The sequence below is a fragment of the Malurus melanocephalus genome, unplaced genomic scaffold (genome assembly GCF_030028575.1).
Source record: "Malurus melanocephalus ecotype Western Australia unplaced genomic scaffold, MMel_1.1 scaffold_636, whole genome shotgun sequence".
NCBI lineage: Eukaryota > Metazoa > Chordata > Aves > Passeriformes > Maluridae > Malurus > Malurus melanocephalus.
The window spans coordinates 24,758-44,052 of NW_026623868.1; the positions used below are offsets into that span (position 1 = coordinate 24,758).

General features: G+C 50.9%; 1 protein-coding gene across 1 annotated transcript; it reads left to right on the forward strand.

Annotated features, from left to right (window-relative positions):
• The first annotated feature begins 47 nt into the window (after window positions 1-47).
• ONECUT2 (one cut homeobox 2) lies at window positions 48-9,666 on the forward strand. The gene is made up of 2 exons (XM_057383496.1): window positions 48-954; window positions 8,982-9,666. The coding sequence occupies exons 1-2, from the start codon at window positions 51-53 to the stop codon at window positions 9,266-9,268; spliced, it is 1,191 nt and encodes a 396-aa protein (XP_057239479.1). The 5' UTR covers window positions 48-50; the 3' UTR covers window positions 9,269-9,666.
• The last annotated feature ends 9,629 nt before the right edge of the window (window positions 9,667-19,295 follow it).

Below are 19,295 nucleotides of genomic sequence, written 5' to 3' on the forward strand. Positions count from 1 at the left end.
CGCCGCCGCCACCGCCGCACCAGGAGCTGCCCCCCGCCGCCCGGCCCACCATGGTGCCCAGCATGGCCTCGCTGCTGGACGGCTCCTCCGAGTACCGGCCCGAGCTCTCCATCCCGCTGCACCACGCCATGAGCGTGCCCTGCGAAGCCTCGCCGCCCGGCATGGGCATGAGCGGCACCTACACCACGCTGACACCGCTCCAGCCCCTGCCGCCCATCTCCGCCGTCTCCGACAAGTTCCACCACCCGCACGCCCATCCGCACGCCCACCACCATCACCACCACCACCACCAGCGCCTGCCGGGCAGCGCCGGCGGCGGCTTCGCGCTCATGCGGGACGAACGCGGATTGCCGGCCGTCAACAGCCTCTACGGGCCCTACAAGGAGGTACCGGCCGTGGGGCAGAGCCTCTCGCCGCTGGGCAACGGGCTGGGCCCGCTCCCYGGCGCCCAGCAGGGCCTGCACGGCTACGGGCCGCCCGGCCACGACAAGATGCTGAGCCCCAACTTCGAGGCGCACGCGGCGATGCTGGCGCGGGGAGAGCAGCACCTGCCCCGGGGGCTGGGAACACCCCCGGCCATGCTGCCGCCCCTGAACGGCGCGCATCACCCCGCGCCCCCCGGGCCGCCGCCGCCGCCGCACGGCCCCGCGCTGCCCGCCGGCCGGGAGCGGCCGCCCCCCGCCACCGGCCCGCAGGGGAGCGGCTCGGGGCAGCTGGAGGAGATCAACACCAAGGAGGTGGCACAAAGGATCACGGCGGAGCTGAAGCGCTACAGCATTCCCCAGGCCATCTTCGCYCAGCGGGTGCTGTGCCGCTCCCAGGGGACCCTGTCGGACTTGCTGCGGAACCCCAAGCCTTGGAGTAAACTCAAGTCCGGCCGGGAGACGTTCCGCAGGATGTGGAAGTGGCTGCAGGAGCCGGAGTTCCAGAGGATGTCGGCCCTGAGGCTGGCAGGTAAGTGCCTGCCGGTGTCCCTAAGGGAACTGATCGCGACCCCCGAGCCCAGCGCCGTCCGGCCGGCCCCGCAGGGGATCGACCCTCGCCGTTTCCCCGCTCCCCCGTGAAGCTCGGGGCTGTGCGGGCCGGCCGGTGTCCGCCTCCCGCAGCGCCGGTACCGCTCAGTCCGGCTGGGCTGTGCGGGGCTCGGGGCCGGCGGAGGGGCTCGAGGCCGGGGTGCTTTCCAGGGCCTCCAGGGTGCTGAAGGTGCGCGCCTCGCACCGCCCCGCGCTCTCCGCGAGCATCCCTCCTGCCGCTCCCGGCGCTGGCGGGCGCACAGGGCGAGGCCGTGCGGGGTCCCCGCGTCCCGGGACTGGCGGGCTCGGTGGGAACGGGCGGGGGCCGGACCCCGCGCAGCCCCCGCAGCCCCGGACCGGCCGCATTGTCCGCGGAGGGCCCGCGGGCGCCCTCTGGCGCGGCCACGGAGCGCCGCAGCCCCCATTGTTCTGCGGGGGCCGCGGGGGGGGCGGCGGGCAGCGACCCCCGGTACCGACCCCCGGTACCGATCCCCGCACCGAGCCCCGGCAGCGCCCGCACCGGGTGGACACACCACCGGGAACCGCGCGGCCCTGGATGTGGGTGGAGAGGGACACGGAGGGCTGTGGCATGGGGAGGCACGCGTGGGACAGACCGCAGTGTGGGGCGGGGGTCGGGGYCGGTCGCTCTGACAGCGACGACAATCCGGGATATTTGTGCCACTGGGTCCGTTTTTCTTTTATTTCGATTGATCACGCCGCAGGCAGGTCCGTCCCCAGTGGGCAGGTACACGGCGGCATGTCCCCAGGGCTGCCCGCTCTGCTGGCTGAGGGGACAGGGGGTCTCTGCCGTGGGGAAATGGGCGCAAAGYCCCCGTACGAGGGGCTGGGATGCGGCGGAGCGGGGCAAAAAGGAGCCGTAAATGATTGATGGCCGTAATTCCCCTGACAGAGRTGCCGCGGGTTAAACATCCACGGCCTGGGGGCTCCAGAAGCTCCGCGRAGGGTGCTCGGGCTTTCCCGAGGTGCGGTGTCCCCGCTGGGACAGGGATGTTGATCCCCTCCTCGGCTCGAGCAGCGACTGCAAACTCCTTCYGTCCCTTCCAGCACCCGCGGGCATCATTTGGCTCTGTTTGTAGCCAAATGAAGGTGCCGAGGTCTGCGAGACAGGGGCATCGGAGGGACACAAGGGGTTTGGGTTTTTTGCCGAGCACGCGGTGATGTCGCCTTCACAAACAAACGTGTATCGAGAGGGAAATCGATGCAGATAATGTTTAGAAGATTAAAAGAGCATTAATGCTGGCAACAGGAGCATCAACGCGTGGACCCAGTTTTCATTGATCTGGAACTTGAGCCGGCTCATTTCCAGTAACGTGGCTGGTGCTTTTCCTTCCCAGCATCGGTCCCGGGTGGGGGGTTCCCTAAATACAGAGCAGAAAATTAGTAATCACATCTGCATGCACAGTTATGCCTGTATAATTCTGGATCTCTGCTTTTCCAGTCCCCCTGAATGCCTCTGCATCCAGCAGTAAACTTTGGAGAGAGCTGAGGTGCTGAGTGGGCATGGATTCCCCATGGAGCGGGGAAGACCTTTGCAAATTACCTTTCCCTTCAGGAAATCGATTATTTTAATTTCCTTTTATTACCACGTGTGAATATGCGGCCCTATTGCCTCARTGCTTCCTTCTCCCCGTTCACTCGCTTGCTTAAATCCCTTTGAGCATGGGGAAAAGGCTGCAAGTATTGCAGATTTTTAAAACCGAAAAACCCCACCAGCTATTTGCCAGATAGTCCTAGAAATTTTTCCCGAATGGGACGAAAATCTGCTGTCCTTGGAGGGAAATCCCCGGCAGTGGCAGGGTAGGTGTGCTTACTATTACTTATTATTATAGAAGATATATAGTGTTGCTTATTTTATTCTGTTTGAATCTAATTAAATATTACTATTTCTGTGTTTGTTGTCTCTGCTTGGGGGGTCTTTAAGACTCCTCCATCAGGGGACGGTGCAGGGGGTTTCTGTGCAGGAAGGTGAGGGCAGGACCCGCTATGAACGGGCGGTTCCGTGCGYGCTCTGGAGCTCCGAGCACCCTTTTGGGGTCCCCGTGCTCGTGTCTCGCTGCGGCTGCAGCCGGCAAAGCTCCGAGTGCCCTCCCGGGGACACAGCGCTGCCCCCGGGGCAGGACGGGGACTCAAAACCCATCAGCCCGGGACCGCGTCCCCAAAATGGGCTGGTGTCCCCGCTCCTGCCGTGTCCCTCCGGGAAAGCGGGACTGCCCTTGGAGCGGGGGGACCGGGGCTCTGGGCCCTCTTTCCCCGCCGCGGGAAGGTTTCAGGAAAACCCTGACGGCCCCGGTGGCCTGTCCCTAAATTTCTGCGGGGTCAGAAGAGCGCTCCGCCGCCTGTTTACTTTCCCTAGCGCAGGATGGCTTTCTCGGTGATTAAACACTCTCGTACCAAAACACCATCAATGATTCATTTGTGCAAAGCGGCCCGAGCCCCGCTCCGTGCTCCGAGSCGTCAGTACCACGGAGAGCGGCGGAGAGGCGTGAGAGCAGAGGCGGAGGGAAGGGAGGAGGAACAGGGCGGGAGCAGGAGCGAGATGAGACCGCCGGGGCTGCGGTGGCCGCGGACTGTCCCTGTCCCTGTCCCTGTCCCTGTCCCTGTCCCTGTCCCTGTCCCTGTCCCTGTCCCTGTCCCTGTCCCTGTCCCTGTCCCTGTCCCGGCGAGCCGTGGGTGACAGTACCGGGAGTGGGTGGTGGCAGTGTCACATCCCTGCACCCCCAAATGTCCCGCCAAGGAGAGCGGTCTCACAGCGATGGGTGCGCCGTGGGGCCGCTCCTCTGCCTCTTTGTGCCCTGCCAAACGCTCCTTGCCTGGCTTTGGAGACTATTCTGCATCTCCAGCTAAGGATTAAGGCATGATAACATCTAGATCAAGCACGTTATAACCATTTCTTAGCGTTGAATTAAATATACAGGTACATAAAGGTTCTTTGAAAGGTGCTTAGTAGCTTGAAATATTGGTGCTCTCTTCAGCTATAGATTAGTGGTTGTGTTTGAACAATCCATGCGGTAAATTGTGGTGCCGGCTGATAAATTATATTTCTCATGTACCAACTTTCTGAAACAATATCCTGCTCCAGCTCTTTGTTCCACATCATTTCTGAAGGCTCTTCTGCCGCCCAGAAATCTGAATCCTGTTTTTGTGAAGYAAATGAGTTTTATCAGTTTCTTGATTATTTGATAAAGTTAAATCTGAGCACATTTGTGATTAAATGCTTTTCTATATTTCCCCTTTGCTTTTAAAAAAAACCAATTAACTGATCACCATTAGTTCCTCATTTCAAAGGTGTTCTTCACTATTTCCTTATAAGATATTTTTACCCAGCATCTCTTTCTTTTCCTGTATCTCTTGCCCATCACTATTTGAACTGAAATATCCCGAACTCAAGTATTCCTCTGCAGCTGAAAACTGCCTCARTTTATTTGTGGTGAGGAATGCATAAAGGGGAGAACATGGTGTTGGTTTTCCCTCACTCTTCGCGGGGGCATTTTGGCTCTGCACTGTGGCCCCGGGTGCTCATCCTTAGTGCTCTTCCCTGGTTTTATTCACAAAAGCTCATCCTGGATGTCGCTGCCATGCAGCAGCTGCAGGGGTTTCTCCTTCCCTTCCAATTAGCCATCCCTGGGAGGTGACAAGCTTCCTGCAGGAACCAGCACGGCTGTGCCGAGCTGCYGAGCACTAAAGGCTGCAGACTCCTCTCATCAGAGCAGCTCCCCTGGAGCTGCCTTCAGAATGGAAACGGGCTCTGCAGGTGTGTGCCSAATGGATCTCAGAGGGAAAGCAGAGCTGAAAAGAACTGCAGATATCACTCCTTCAGGAATCTCCTGAGGGGGKTTTTACCTAGGCGATCTCTTCCAGGGCTTCCAGGTACAAAAAAAGCCTTAATGTCTGGCCTTAATCTCACTTTTTGTCTTTTAAATCCTTTGCTTCTCATCTTATCCCCACTAGACACAGCAAAAAAGAGCACTCCCTTCCTTGTGATAGCAATCTGTTTGTATTTAAGGCTCCCCTCTTGTCTCCTGTCTTCTGTGGAAAAAGCCTGTCACACTTGGGCAATGAATATGCAGGGAAAGCACTGTATCCAACGGGACAGATAATACATCTCCTTTTCCAAGGTAAAAGATTTTGTATCCAGCTCTATCAATCTTACAGACTTTTGCATAAAAGGCTCTCTGATTTATAGAGGGTTTTGCACGCACAAATCATACCAAACAGACTAATCTCAAATGGGTTTGGTGATAACATCAGCCAGACAACTCACTGATGGCAGAGAGAAATGCAATCAAAAAAAAGAAATTGGAGTGTTTTGGGGTTGTTTGGGGTTTTTGAGCTATAAAATCAAACTGCTCCATTGTGAAAAAAGGGACTCAAACCACTGGTAAATGCTGCACAGAGGAATTATTAGACAAGCGATAGAAGCTGGCAGGTTCCCAAAACACAAATTGTCTCCGAGACCAAAATATCTCTCAGTAAGCAGGGAACATATTTATGAGCAGCAGTGATTTTCCAGCAGTTCTCATCCCCTCGTAATGGGATGGGAGCACGGGGGCTGTGCCGAGGCATTAAGCTTTGGCAAGCAGCACTCGGCTGCAGGAGGTGCAGGAAGAGCCGGCCGAATTCTTCCTCAGAGGCCTTCCACACTTTTTTCTCCCCTGGGCACAGCCCCTCTCCCCTCCCTTCTTCACTCCACCTCTCTGGGGCTCTCCTGCTGAAGCTGAGCTGTCCCAAGCCCCTGGGAAGAAGGGAATGGGGCCTGTGGAGGAGCAGGGCTGCTCTTGCTTTGTGTGCTCAACCCAAGTGTGAGGAGAGCTCAGAGAGCAGCATGGATCTGGCTTGCACAGATAAGCTGGCAGAGCTTTGCTCCTGTCTTCCACCCTAACAGGCAGTAAAAGGAAATACTCATGTCCTGCTTTCTTCCTGAAAGAAATTCAGAATTCCTGAAAGCAGGAGCACGCAGCAAGGATTCACTACATCTGTCCTTCCCCTTGCATATAGATCTCAGGCTGTTATTCAGCTCTTGCTTTCCCACCTCAGGTTTAAATTCCCAGCCCTTTCTTGGAAAAGGTGCCTGAAGCCCTTTCCTTTCTCCACAGGAGAGGGTCTCAGCTGTGTTCTGGTATTTGCAGGGATGTGCTGGCACATCGTTTGGAGATKCTGCTCCAACAGGCAGAGCACGTGGCGTGGGGAAGGCCTGGCTTCATCCCTGTGCTCTGACCAGGGGAATATAAATCCTTGTCACTGAAAAGGGTTATAATTCAGCTGGAAGCTATTTGGGGATTCAAAAGKGAGACTCTCCAGAACAAGAGGAAGCATAAATCTCCCAGATGTTAGACATGAAGGACTCTCAGAGTGCAGCTGGAAAGATCCAGAGCTGTGCTGTGCTGGAAGAGGCCTCTGTCAGAAATCCTGTGCTGGGTGGGTGCTGCAGCACTGCAGCCAGACAGCAGAATTTACAGCCCAATTCCAGCCATCCAGCAGATTTACAGGAGACTGGACACAAACAGCCTGAGAGCTGTGGTGTGCCAGGAAGAAACATAAATGTCCCCAAAACCATTCATCTTCTGTTCTCAGGGAGCTGCRGGATGCAGAGCCTGGAGAGGGGTGGCGTTCCCTGGGGACTGTGACAGCACTGAAAGGGAAAAATCAGGTAGGGTAGCAAGAAAACATCTTCCTGGCTGGAAACAGCCAGGCTGTGAGCTTCTCTTTTGGAGCACTGCAGGAATCCCTGGCTCTCCAAACAGGGAACACCTCACCATTATMATGGATTCTTCTCTGGGAGAACAGAATTAACTGGGTTTTTCTGGATAAATGCCATCAAGGGCATTCCTAAGGCTCCTAAAATTCGGAGTTTGGTGTGTGTGCAGCAGCTGGGATGAGCAGCACTGGCTGCTCACCCCGACAATGTGATTATTTGCATCTTCATTCCGATTGCTCCTTGTTCCATAATGATTTTGTACACAGCGGAGTACTTAACCTAATTTGTATTGATCTCAATCGCTCTCATTCGTGCATACTTAATTCCGAGAGGTAATCAAATTGATTTCTGAGGCCTAGTTTTTAAGAGATCGTAGTAACAGGGATATACAAGGGGTTGCTTTAAGTGAGTCACAGCACAAGAAAAACATTTTAAATCTTTGGAAGCATTTTGATGGTCATTTCATTGTGTTCAATATTACCAGTGTAATTACATTTCCCTCACATTGAGTCCTCTCCAAAATCGAATTGAGGAGCAGTTTTAGTTCCATCAGACAGATAACTGGGTTTGGGCAGCTCTGCAGCCACACAAACCACATAGGTGGGATCAGTGTTYACTGCTTGTCCTTAGGAACAATGGAAGTGAGGACTTACTGCTGGATTTGTGGCTGTTTGCAGTGCCTGGGTTGGTGAGATTCCTCTCTCACGGGGAAGAAAATAGAAAATCAGAATGGAGGAGCATCTTTAGTCCAGTGCAGAAGAAAAAGGAAGCTTTTTTTTTTTTTTTTCCCCAGTTATGCCTTTCAGGTCTCGCCGGTTGTCCATTTTCTTCCATAGGATATGTTCAGGTTTAACCGCAGCTAATCAGTCAAATTGTGCTTAGAATCCAGATGGTCTCTTCCCTTCCCTCCGCTGTTAAAACCTTTCTCTTTCTTCCGGGAAGATCACTTGATTTTATTAGAGTGCTCACCCCCTTCTTCTCTGCTGAGAGAAGCTCGTCCRGCACAGCGTTTGCCTTTGAGGGGCCTTTTCAAGAGCAAACTCAACAGTTCAAGGAAAGTATTTACTGAATGCATCGAAAAGCACATAGCTCTGCATTATTTATTATCAGATACCAATAACTGTAAAACGCAGAGTATCTCAGGACATAAATTAGTGATGGTAGGAAACACTCCACTCGTCCCAGTGTCCCGGAACCGATTAGAGGCTGCRGCAAGGATTCTGGTGCTCATCACATCCCCAGCACTGGGGACCTCACTGCATGGATTCCAAATACGTGGTGAAATAAATGCAGCCTAAAATCTGCTTTTTCAAACTACTCCACTTTCCTGCAGAAATGCTGTGAGATCCTGCCCCTGGCGCAGGAGGAGGCAGTCAGTGCCACACTGGCTGAGCCAGGCTCCACACAGCTCCAGCCCTGACTGGGTTAATTACAGACATTTCCACGGTCTGACTTTTACTTTTGGGCCAGCTTCATTTCACATTCCAGACCTGCAGAATTATTTAACAGGACTGCTTAAAACCCTCCCACTTATCAATTTCTCTGGGCTCATTTTGTCCCAGCACATTACCTAACCATGTCAACATATGGATTTTCTCCCCGTGCCCGATGCAGACGGCCTGGCCAGGCTATTTTTAAGTGTGGGTGTGCTCCGGCAGCGGTATTGGTTTCAGCACTTGCTGTTCTCTCCCTGCTAATAAATACAGAGCAGCTATTAATACGGCTGGGTTTTAGGATCCATTAGCATCGTTCAGCACGGCAGCGATGCTCTGGCACTGCTGCCCTGCCTGACCTGAGCTCTGATGGGCACTTCTGCCTGGTTTCACCTTAGGGACACACCCCAGGGAGGTGACAGGTGATGGGAGCCGTGCCCTGGGGTGGTGGCACTGCAGGAGGAGCAGGGAAGGACCAGGTGAGCTGGTGCCTGAGCCCTACGCTGGATGGCCAGGCAGGACCGTGGTGCTTTTTCCCTTTGGTGGTCACACAAAGTTGCTGCCACCAGAGCTTTGACTGGGGTTTGCTTTGGGCTGTTTAAAGGGATGAAACTTAGTACCAGTGTTATTGCTGGCCACTGAGAGGTACTGGGCATGTGAGAGTAAATGCAGCCTGCTGGATTCCTCTGGGAGCCCCTGGCTTCCATGTGCCAGAGGGTGCTGGCTCAGCTGGTGACACGCGTGCCCATCGTGTGACGGTGCCCATGATCGGGTCTGTGGGCACTACTGTGACACTTTGTCTCTGCCTCCCCTTCCCAGCCTGCAAACGCAAAGAGCAAGAGCCCAACAAAGAGCGCAACAACTCCCAGAAGAAATCCCGSCTGGTTTTCACGGACCTCCAGCGCCGAACGCTTTTTGCCATCTTCAAGGAGAACAAGCGTCCCTCCAAAGAAATGCAGATCACCATCTCCCAGCAGCTGGGCCTGGAGCTCACCACCGTCAGCAAYTTCTTCATGAACGCCCGCCGGCGCAGCCTGGAGAAGTGGCAGGACGACCTGAGCTCCGGGGGCTCCTCCTCGGCCCCCAGCACCTGCACCAAGGCGTGAGGGGCRCGGCACGGCCCAGAGAGCGGTGTCACAGCAGGGCCCCGAGCTGGTGACTTAAAGCACAATCCCCCCGCAGCAACCCCAGCGCAGCCGTTCCCGAGGACGTTCCTACGGCTTCTCATCGCTCTAAGCAGGCGCAGGTCCCACGTTAACCTCTCTCCACACAATACTATGCTCAGGACACGCCAASAAGTCTGAAATGTAGGGGAGTTGTTCTTGAGGCAAGTTTCTCCTGAGCCCCAGGTTTCCGTGGCTGATGGGAGCCGCTGCCAGCCCGGCCGTGCCCGGTGCCTACYGTGTGCTGGCCACACCACCCCGCAGCCACCCGACAACGGAGCACAAAGCACTAAAAACCCAAGACCCTGTTTTTAAACTCAGGCATGGTTTTGTTAAGTGTTTTAGGGGAACAAAAAATCAGATTTGAGGKTTTTTTTTGTTTGGTTTTTTAGTTTAATTTAAACAGCTTGTTCTTGGATGAGAAAAGTTCAGTTCTCTTGAGCTCAAAGTATCAAGCACAAAGCCGGTAGCCACAGCGGCTGCACATGCAGCCTGACATCCCGGGAACACCGTGGAGACCGCACGAGCCTCAAGCACAGCTGGCAGTTCCTCACAAGCTCTGTGTTTGTATCTAATGCACACTCAGGACGTGGATGGAACTGCTGCAGTTCACACAGCAAACACAATGTTTTGGAAGATCTAGGTTTATTTACCTTATTGCATCCTTTTTAGTTTCCGGGAATCTGGTTTCTCTTCAGCAACAGCTGCRTTGCTGAAACCTTTTTAAGGTTCCATGTATTTTTTTCAGTATTTTGTGGTACTTTCAAGCAGGAAAAGAAACAGAATCAAGCCCTTCAGATGCCACAGACCATTTCAGATGTGCCGCTTTTAGCTCTATCGCATCCCTAAGTTCCTTTTCCTCGCTGGCTCCCCGAGCCRGCAGGAACACAGCACACCAAAGAGACAGGATTTCTGCAAGCCAAAGATGTTTATAACTTGCCATTTCTCTCGGTCATGGCTGGTGTGGGTGGTTGGCTGGCGCTGGGGAAGCCTGGCAAGCTCCGAGCCCTCTCTCCAGCTCCGTGCAGCCCTGGCCCRGCGCGATGGCCGCTGGCTGGTGACCGGCCCGGCGCCGCTGTGCTCTGCTAGAGACACTTGAGACTTTTTTTATGTACTACTTAATTGAAACCAAAGAAACATTTTCTGCACCTACTTCATCTGCAAYGAACTGTTCCATTGAAAGATAAAATAAAAATTAAAAAAAAAACAAAAAAAAACAAGGAAGCATGTCAGGAAGCAAACAAGTACCACACTGTGTTCTACAGACATCTTGGACGTTTTCGGAAGCAGATCTCAAAGAAAGGGTTGACAAGAACGAGAACAAAGCAAAGCCAGTAYGATTGCTGCTTCATTTGACAACTCAAGTCATCTAAAAGTTGAAGATTGTCTTTAATTTGTGCCTATGCAGTTTTTTCAAAATAACAAGGAACAGAGCAACCAAAACCTCAACAGCTACAATACCAAAGATGAGGATTCTCACTACTTGTGTTTCAGTTAGTTTCTCCTCTTGCACGACTAATGCACATAACCCCACTGATCTCTGGACAGGTAACCACTCGTGAGTCTTTGAGCAACCAAAAGGGTGGGTTTATTTATGTTTTCCCTGTTTTTGCCCCCACGGCGTCTCTCCAAGAGCTGCTCCAAGTGCAAGATGTTGGGATACTACGCTGGGACATCTCCTCCCTCCAGGAAACACTTGCGGGTTGGGTGTGACTTGGGGGTYGTTCTCCTGTGTGTGTGGAGCTGTGAACAGCCACCCTCCTGTGCATGACATGGGTCGAGTGACCCCCACCCTTCTTTCTCCTCCCCAGGGATAAATCTTGCAATATGTGCATTCCCATCTGAGTGCTGAGCAGCACCACAGCCCGGCTCCAAAGCTCCACCTGAACCAAACCCAGGTACTCAGCAGTTCTTGGGGCAGTCAGGAGTTGGCTCTGACATATCAGTCTTGGAATGTTGCTTGATCCAGGCCGTGATGGTCCAAATCGTGGCATGTCCAAATTTATTCTCAGAGCCAGAGTGCAGCTTGCTGCTCTCTGCCTTTAAAACAAAAGCTTCTTTTTGACTGCTTCACACAACTGCAGTCATTTCCCAAAGACTATTCTTAAATTAAAAAAAAAAACAAATCAAGAAGCCTCATCTGTTCAGGACAGGAAAAGTTTCTGGAAAGCAAATTCATCATCCTCACTGCTGAATTGACATCATGAGCCTGCTCTGGGAATCAGAGCATCCTTCAGCAGAGATTTTCAGGCAGATTCAAAAGAGATTTGGAGAATCCTCATAGCCAGATATGGAAAAAAGCTGCCAAAAAATTATTGCGGTCTGGGCTGATGTGTTCTGAGGGCTCCTCGCCCAAATGTCAGATATTTGAGTGTGGAGTTTGGAGCTGGGCTGTGGAGCAGGGCCCAGCTGMAGTGGTGTGGTCATGCTGCTGTTTCATTCTCACCCACGTGTCCATCAAACCTGTCCCTCCATGGCATTGCCCTCATGCTGGAAGTGTCACCCTGCATTCTGCAGTGACAGGGGATGACACAGGACTGGTGGGAACCCCGGTGTTCATTCCTCACCTCCCCATCCTGCAGGGCCAGGGCTGGAAAATGCATTTTATCCCACAGGGAATGAGCCCCAGGCATTCTCTGAGCACATGCTTGGAGTGGGACACTCACCTGAGGGACATCCAGAGCCCYACAGCTCTGCCTTTTTCCTTCTTCAGAGGCAGAGGGGAGCTGACCACAGCTTCTGGGGAAGCCTGGGAGCAAAATCTGGGCTTTTTATTTCTGCTCAGAGCTCATCAATCGCCCCCACAAAGGCAGTTTAGATCAGGTATTGAATTACTTCAAATTTCTCCTCAGTGAAATTCTCTCCAAATTGTGCAAGTGTTTGTTATGCAACATTATAGTCAGATAGCAACACACACAAGGCTTCTTGTGTGGGCTTCTTGTGGGCTGGGGCCTCAAATCTATCATTTTCACCCAAAAATCCCGCTGCATTTTTTATCCCTGCATCTCTCATGCCCCATGTGATGTCTTCCATTTCACAGTCCACTCTCGTTGGCTTTTCTGTAGCAGCTCCCTCAGATGAGGAATGTCAAAGCCAGGCCACGCTGGAGATATTTGTCTGTGTGGGCAGAGACACACAGCAAACCCAAATTGTCCTGTTCCATCTCCACACCCCCGTTGATGAATCTCTAAACCTGTGTCATGTAATYTGTTATTTTATTTATTGTGCTGCGAAAAGACTCGTGTGTACAGAGGGTATCCCAGCATCTCCCACACCAGGAACTTGGAGTCCCAAGCTCGGGCAGAGCCGAGATGAATTCAACTTTCACCAAACCTTGGATATCGCTGGGTGTCCCGTGCAGGAACAAAGAATGTGCTCGCTGAACTTCGGTTGCAAAGCTTTATTGTGGATCTCTCTTACCTACAGCTGAATCCAAAGAAGGACTCAACCAGCAAACCTCGCTCAGCCCYGGGGGAGGAAGGGATCCCCTCTCTCCTCCCCAAGGAAGGCATGGGAACGACACRGAATTGAAAGAGCGTGCTGGCTTCGGACGTGGCCGATGCTTCCCTTGCTTGGCACAGTTCCCAAGGATTTTTAAAACAGGGGAAACTTTCTACTTGGCCTCCTTTATATTTATTATGGGGAATTTTTATTGTTTGAATTTTTTAAAAAGGCAAAGCTTAAAATGGTTTTATTTTTTTTTTCCAGACACTTGTGGGTTTTAACCCGATATATTATCTATGGATAATGTAATTTATTTAATTTAGTCTTAGGGCAGGTCCTGAGATCTCAGTTCAGTCTGAATCCCATAGCGTTTTGGTTCAGCTTTTGAATTCAGTGGGAGYTGTGCCTGAATGCAGACTGCAGGGTCAGGCTCCGATGTTAGCTCTTTGTATCTATTTAATTCAGCCATTTCTGAATTCATTTGGGAGTCATTTTGCYTGTTTATCCATAGGACTGTTGTAGAAGCCTGTTAGGAAATACACTTAAGAGTTGCTATTGCTTTGTAGAGCAGCCAGGTTCTGCCAGACAGGGAAAAACAACTCATTCCGTAAAACAGGGATCTAGTTTGAATTCCTTCTTCTAATTAATTTTAAATATCAAAGTTTATATTATTTAAGTTAATCTCTTCCCACCTGATTAGAAAGCACGATGTACCTTTATTATGGCATGTAAAGCCTTCGTAATATAACTTATTTATTTAACTTATTCATCATCACCCGGGCATGCCCTTTTAGAGTTCTTATTTTTTATTTAGAATTATCTATAAAGCACTACAGCTGATTTCCTATTAGAACAGCAGAGTGAACTTTGAGGACAAGCAATGAATATTCAACCAAAAACTGTGCATTCAGAATAATAGAAAAAAAAAAAAAAGACACTGGGATACTTTGCCTGAACTTTGTGGCTTCTTTAAACTTAAGCTGGGGGGGGAAATAATCCATACCAAGCAAAAAGAGAGAAACCCTCAAACTAGCTGCTTCCAAGAACGAACTTCTGTGTGTGGAAAAAAAGAAAAAGGAAAAAAAAAAAAGGAAAAAAGAAAAAAAAAGAAAGAAACAAACCAGAAAAAAACCCTTTCTATTTCTAGTGAGAACCAAAGAGGCTACCTCACTGACTTTTCCATTTGTAATTTTAATCGTGTTGATGATACCAAAGATACCAAAGATTTCTTTCTCTGTGCGGTCTGCATTCTGCTTGTGCTCTCCGATAACTCCCACCGTTCTCTCCTCCACCCAGAACTGTCCAGCAGAGCCCAGATTCCCAAAGAAACGCTTCCCTGGAAGCTCCAGTTGTGGTGATGCCCTTTTGTGTGCTCCTTTCTCCCTCCTGCCATCCCGAACCCTGGAGCGTGGAGCGGATTCCCAGGGCCCGGAGTGAATCGGGCTCTGGCCAAGCGCAGATTCCCCGGGGAAAAGCTCTGCCCGGGCCGCTTTGGGGTGTGTTCGCAGCAGCAATTAGCAATAATTAGCACTGCTAATTATGGTTATTCTCCTGCTCGAGCAGAGCCCAGGGCTCCTGGGGAGAGGAGATCTCCTGCCCTGCCTGCCTCGCACARATCCAGGGCTGCTCCCTCCTCCTCACCTTTGGTTGTTGTTTACAATTCCAGTTTGCAGATAAAAATCAATTCATTACTTTTCTCAAGTTAGCAATGAAGCGAGGCTACATTAAGCTCCATTAGCATCACGTTGCTGAGTGATTACTTCCAAGTTGGTTGGYTGGTTGGTTGGGGAATTAGCGGTGCCCTTTGGCACTGGGTTTGGAGCCCGTTTTTCCCGTTTAAAGGATGAAGCAATGCTCCGAGGAGCCGAATCCAGCCCTGGGCACTGCTCGCTCCCCTGGGTCAGCTGCTGCAGGGCCGGGGCTTTTCCCCAAGGAATCTGCCTGAGCCATGTCCTYGGATTCACCAACAGCTCCACACAAACGCTCCGCTTCAACTGAGTGTTGCCTTTCCTTTTGTATTTCTTTGGGGGTTTCAATCTATCTATGTTGGAAACGGTAGGACTTGACAAGTGTGCTTTTCTCTCTCTCTCTCTCTGTGTTCCTTCAATACAAAGCTATAATAATTCTCAGGATGCCTTCTGGGCGGGGGGAGCCGATTGTCCCTGTGCCCTCGGACACAGACAGTCCCCAGAGCTGGCAGGGTCCCCCCGACTCCTGCTTCACTTGCAAAGAGTGATGTTACCACGGGACGAGTGCCTTGCTTGAACCAAAGCAACGATTTTGCCAGTCTAGACCTCTCTGTGCTTTTTTTTATTCTTCCTGTGAATACCTCAGCTTTGACTGGGCCGCCSAATCGTACCTGGTGGGCTTTTGTACTGTGGTGCTTTGCAATGCAGCCCTGCAAAGAACAGACTCCTGATAATACCAAAGGCTCTCTTTTTCTCCTCCTCCTCCTCCCCTCTCTCCCCAATCTCTCTTTCTCCATGGTTCCAAAGCTTTATTATGAACTGGGCATGTTGGCAACGCAGACCGTGCAATCCCTTACCGAATTTTCTCAGATATACCTCATAGAGAATAGCTGTTTAGCGTAATGTTATTATAGCGTATGTAATAAATTATTCACTGTTTCTTTTTGGTAACTGTGATTTAAAAGAAAAAAAAAAAAACAAAGAAGAAGCTTTATACGTTTTAGGTTGTGCTTTTGTACTAGACGGAGAAGGTGCGCTTAAAAATGTACGTCAGTCTTTCTTCCTATTGTGTTTTTTTTTGTTCTTATGGATCGGGGAAAAGTTGCAGAATGAGCCCAAAGTTTACAGTTTCATATTTTGCTGAAGAAACAATCTGTGTTCATTTGCTCTGTTGGAAAAAAAAAAAAAAAAAGAAAGAAAAAAATATTATTTTCCTCATTTGTGCTACTTGGTCTGAAGAGCTGATTGTCCTGTGTGACGGTGTAGTATTATAAATAGCAACTGCCAATCAGCGCTGCCATGTTTATGCATGAGGCAAACCCTTAGCAGTGTGATGCATCGTGGTTCTTAATGGCAACTTCTTCCTTTGGGTTTGGGATGAGGTCTTTGGGTCGATGGTATTTATTTATGCATGGAGCCTGTTAGCTGTTCGCAGTCGTGGCGCAGTTGTGTTTGCATTTCCGCKGTGAAATCACGCCCAGTTTCATCCCGTGCAGCTCAGGGCAGGGTCCAGATGGGTTCAGCTCTGTTGAACAGACCCAAATTCAATCGCAGTTTAATTGCCATCTGAGATGAAGTTTGCCCGATTGGCAGCTTCTTCGCAGCGATTCCATTCGTTCAGTCCCGCTCACTACGGAGCCAACTGCGCGTTTTTTCCCAGGAGTTCCTTTGGCTTTATGGCAGCCCCTGGCACACCGCGATCCTGCCCAGCCCATCCTGGGGGTGCTTTATCCCCTCTTTGCTTTCCACATTGACCTCCCTCAATTGAGCATGGGTTGTGTTTTCTCTGCGGGTGGAGCCCTGCTGTCCCCCTGATCCCAGGGTTGTGGTGGACATAAAGCCAAACCAACTGCTCCGTACCCTTTACTCTGCGTGGAAGAGGTGSCTTGGGCAGGGGGCACTCGCAGTCTCCTGAGGAGGCATCTGGTCCTGTCAGTAGAGTGTTGATATCGTCTGTCATTAAGGGTATTTTAGAGATGTGCTTTCATTAGTGCAAGGAGACATTTTTATTTGGCCTTACTCGGTAGGTTGTGATTATAATGAAAGCTGTGTAATATAGTCGGGTAATTTTTTTTTTTGTTGTTGTTGATTTCTCTGCCAAAGACAGTAAAGGATACAAGAACTTTAAATAGGGGTTTTTGTAAGACAGTTGATGATTGTAACAGTGGTTAATCTTCCAGAAAGCTTTCCACGTTCTTCCGCAATAAGCAGAGCCGGGATGTTTGGGCAGAGCCCTGCTGGCAGATGCCACCACTCCTCACCGACACGCAGTTGTTGGAAAACAGGCGCTGAGTAACCTGCATTCCTCASTCCAGAGGCAACAAGGGGTATGTGAGGCCATGGCAAGGGCACAGCTGCTCCAGCTGGCTGGAATTTGCCAAGGTACTTGTATGATGAAATTTAAGGTCTATTTTATTATGTCATTTTATGTCATTTTTTAACTTTGTGGAAGGTGATATGTTGAACTGAGTGTAAGCTGAGTTTTTCAGACAAATGAAGTAGCTAAAGAGTGAATGTTATTTTATCATTAAAGGGTTTTTACTCACTGATTTGTGCCAATAGATGTCCTTTATCTCAATGACARGTATTACATTGCTTTCAAAGTTTTATTTATAGCTATTGATGTAAAACCCACACACACATATTATTTGCCAAAGTTCAATAAAGGAGGAAAACAACGCTTTTGCTTTCTTGTGCGATCCAAAGTTCCTGTTTTTTTTCCCAGGGTTTTTTTTTTGCATGACACACCCACACCAAGGGGCAGAGTGGAGCTGAGCACAGCCAGATTAATGCAGCACCCAGTGYAGGAACACAGCCCAAAAGTGCTGCCTGGGATGGAGGGCCTGGCCAAGTGTGAATAAAAAGATCTGGTACTTTCTCCCATGAGCATGTGATGTTAAAGGTTAAATCATTTATGTAAGTCATGGAATTACATGATGCAATGTAGTTACCACAAAATTATGTAAGTTATTGCACTTTCATTYCCTGAAGCAGCGCTGTGGGAGGAGGCAGGAGGTTCCTGGAGCTGCAATTTTATGGTAATGAGGWTGTAGGTTTGCCTTCATTCATGCCAGCTGAGAGCAAGTCTGGTTTGTTTTRTCTCMWMAAAAAAAAGCAAAACAAAGTGCACAAGAAAAAGCACTTTCCTGTGTTTTTCTCTTAAAAAAACCAAACCAAAGCAGSCCTTTCCTGCCTTCAATCTCTCCAGTGGCCCACTTGGGGAGGGCAGAGGCACCCCAGAGCCCCCACCATGTAACAGTAACAAGGCACTGCAGTGTTTATTWTCTGGGATCTAACCTTGGGGTTAATAAACTCACTGAAAATTTGGTTTTCATGCTCATTCTCTTGGTGTCCCTCTCTCGACACTGAGCCGGATTCTGCCATTAATTAAATTKACGCTGCTTCATTTCACTTTGCTGAGCAGCCACGGGCACAGATAAAGGCAGAGCTGCCTCCTCAGCACTTTGTGTCACAGAGCCCAGAACGTGGCTCCTGCAGCCTCCTTTCCTTCTCCCATGGCTGGGGTGTGCAGGAGGAACAGGGCAGAGCTCTCCGTGTCCCCTGAGCACCCCAGGCATGGAGCTGAGCCATGGGAACGAGTGTTTTCCCAAGCAAGGAGGGGTGAGCATCCTCCAGTGCCACCAGCGTGCCTGCTGGCCCCAGGAAGGGGAAAAACACTTGAACAACAAAGAGGCAAAAACGATGACACCGAGACTAATGCAGCCCGTGGCAGGTCATTTCCATTTCACCATTTCACTGCAGGATTGTTCCCCCGGGAATGCATTTTGCAGGCACTTAGCAGTGGGCACAGCTGGAAGAAGGAAATGGGACCATTTAATTAAGCTGCCGAAAAGCTGAAGGATGAGCTGGGTGTGTGGCAGGATTGTATCCAGGCTGGGATGTTGTACCAGCATCAGGTTTGGGGTTAACTCCGTACCCACGGAGCTCATTGCTGTGAATTCCCCACAATTATTGCCAGTTAAAATGCTATCAAACCCCCTCGGTTTTGTCAGCAATAGTAAAAAGCAAAGCACCAAAAGAGCCTTTCCAGGGCAGGGATGCAGGGACAGCCTGTGCTCACCCTGAGAGCAGCCCGAAGGAGCAGATGCCACTCTCCCRTCCTCMTCCTCCTCCTCCTCCTSCTCAAGCAGTGCCGGGAACAGCAGTGCATCCGTCAGGATGAACTTGACAGTAATGATCTGCCATGTGGGACCCGCGGTGATCACAGCACTGCTCCCTCCTGACTGCAGATGAAGTGCTGGCAGCTCTTCTGATCCAAACACTCGGCAGCGCTTGAAACCCTGCGGGAATTCTCTGGGSAAAATCACTGGGGTGAGAGAAGTGGTTCTCGTTTGGAGGAAAACAACCAGGAGGAAAAAACCTTAGGATGGACACCACGGTGGGATCGTCACCAATGCCTCCACACACAGCGAATTGCCAGCAGTGACGCCAGGCTTCGGCTCAGAAAGGGATAATGGCAGGAAGCCATGAGATATTAAACCAGCAGATTAAAACAAACAAGACCACTTTGGGTCATGTTACACATCTCTGCCCTCCCGCCTGACAGCACAAGGAATCCAAGGCAGAGAAATGGCCCAGTAAGTGCGGGATAAAAGCGCTGGGGGAGTTGGCTGTGAGGAGCACKGAGCCCCCACACCCCACCCCGGGCTGCTCTGAGCATTATCCTTTAAGTGCTCGTTTGAGCTTCCTTGGAAGTGCTGGAAAAATGCAATTAGGCCTCGCTTGTGGGTGCTGTTCACACATTATGGATCATCCTTAAAAATGACAGGAGAAGAATGGAGTGCTCTGGATTGTGCGTCATTCCCAGAACTGCCAGG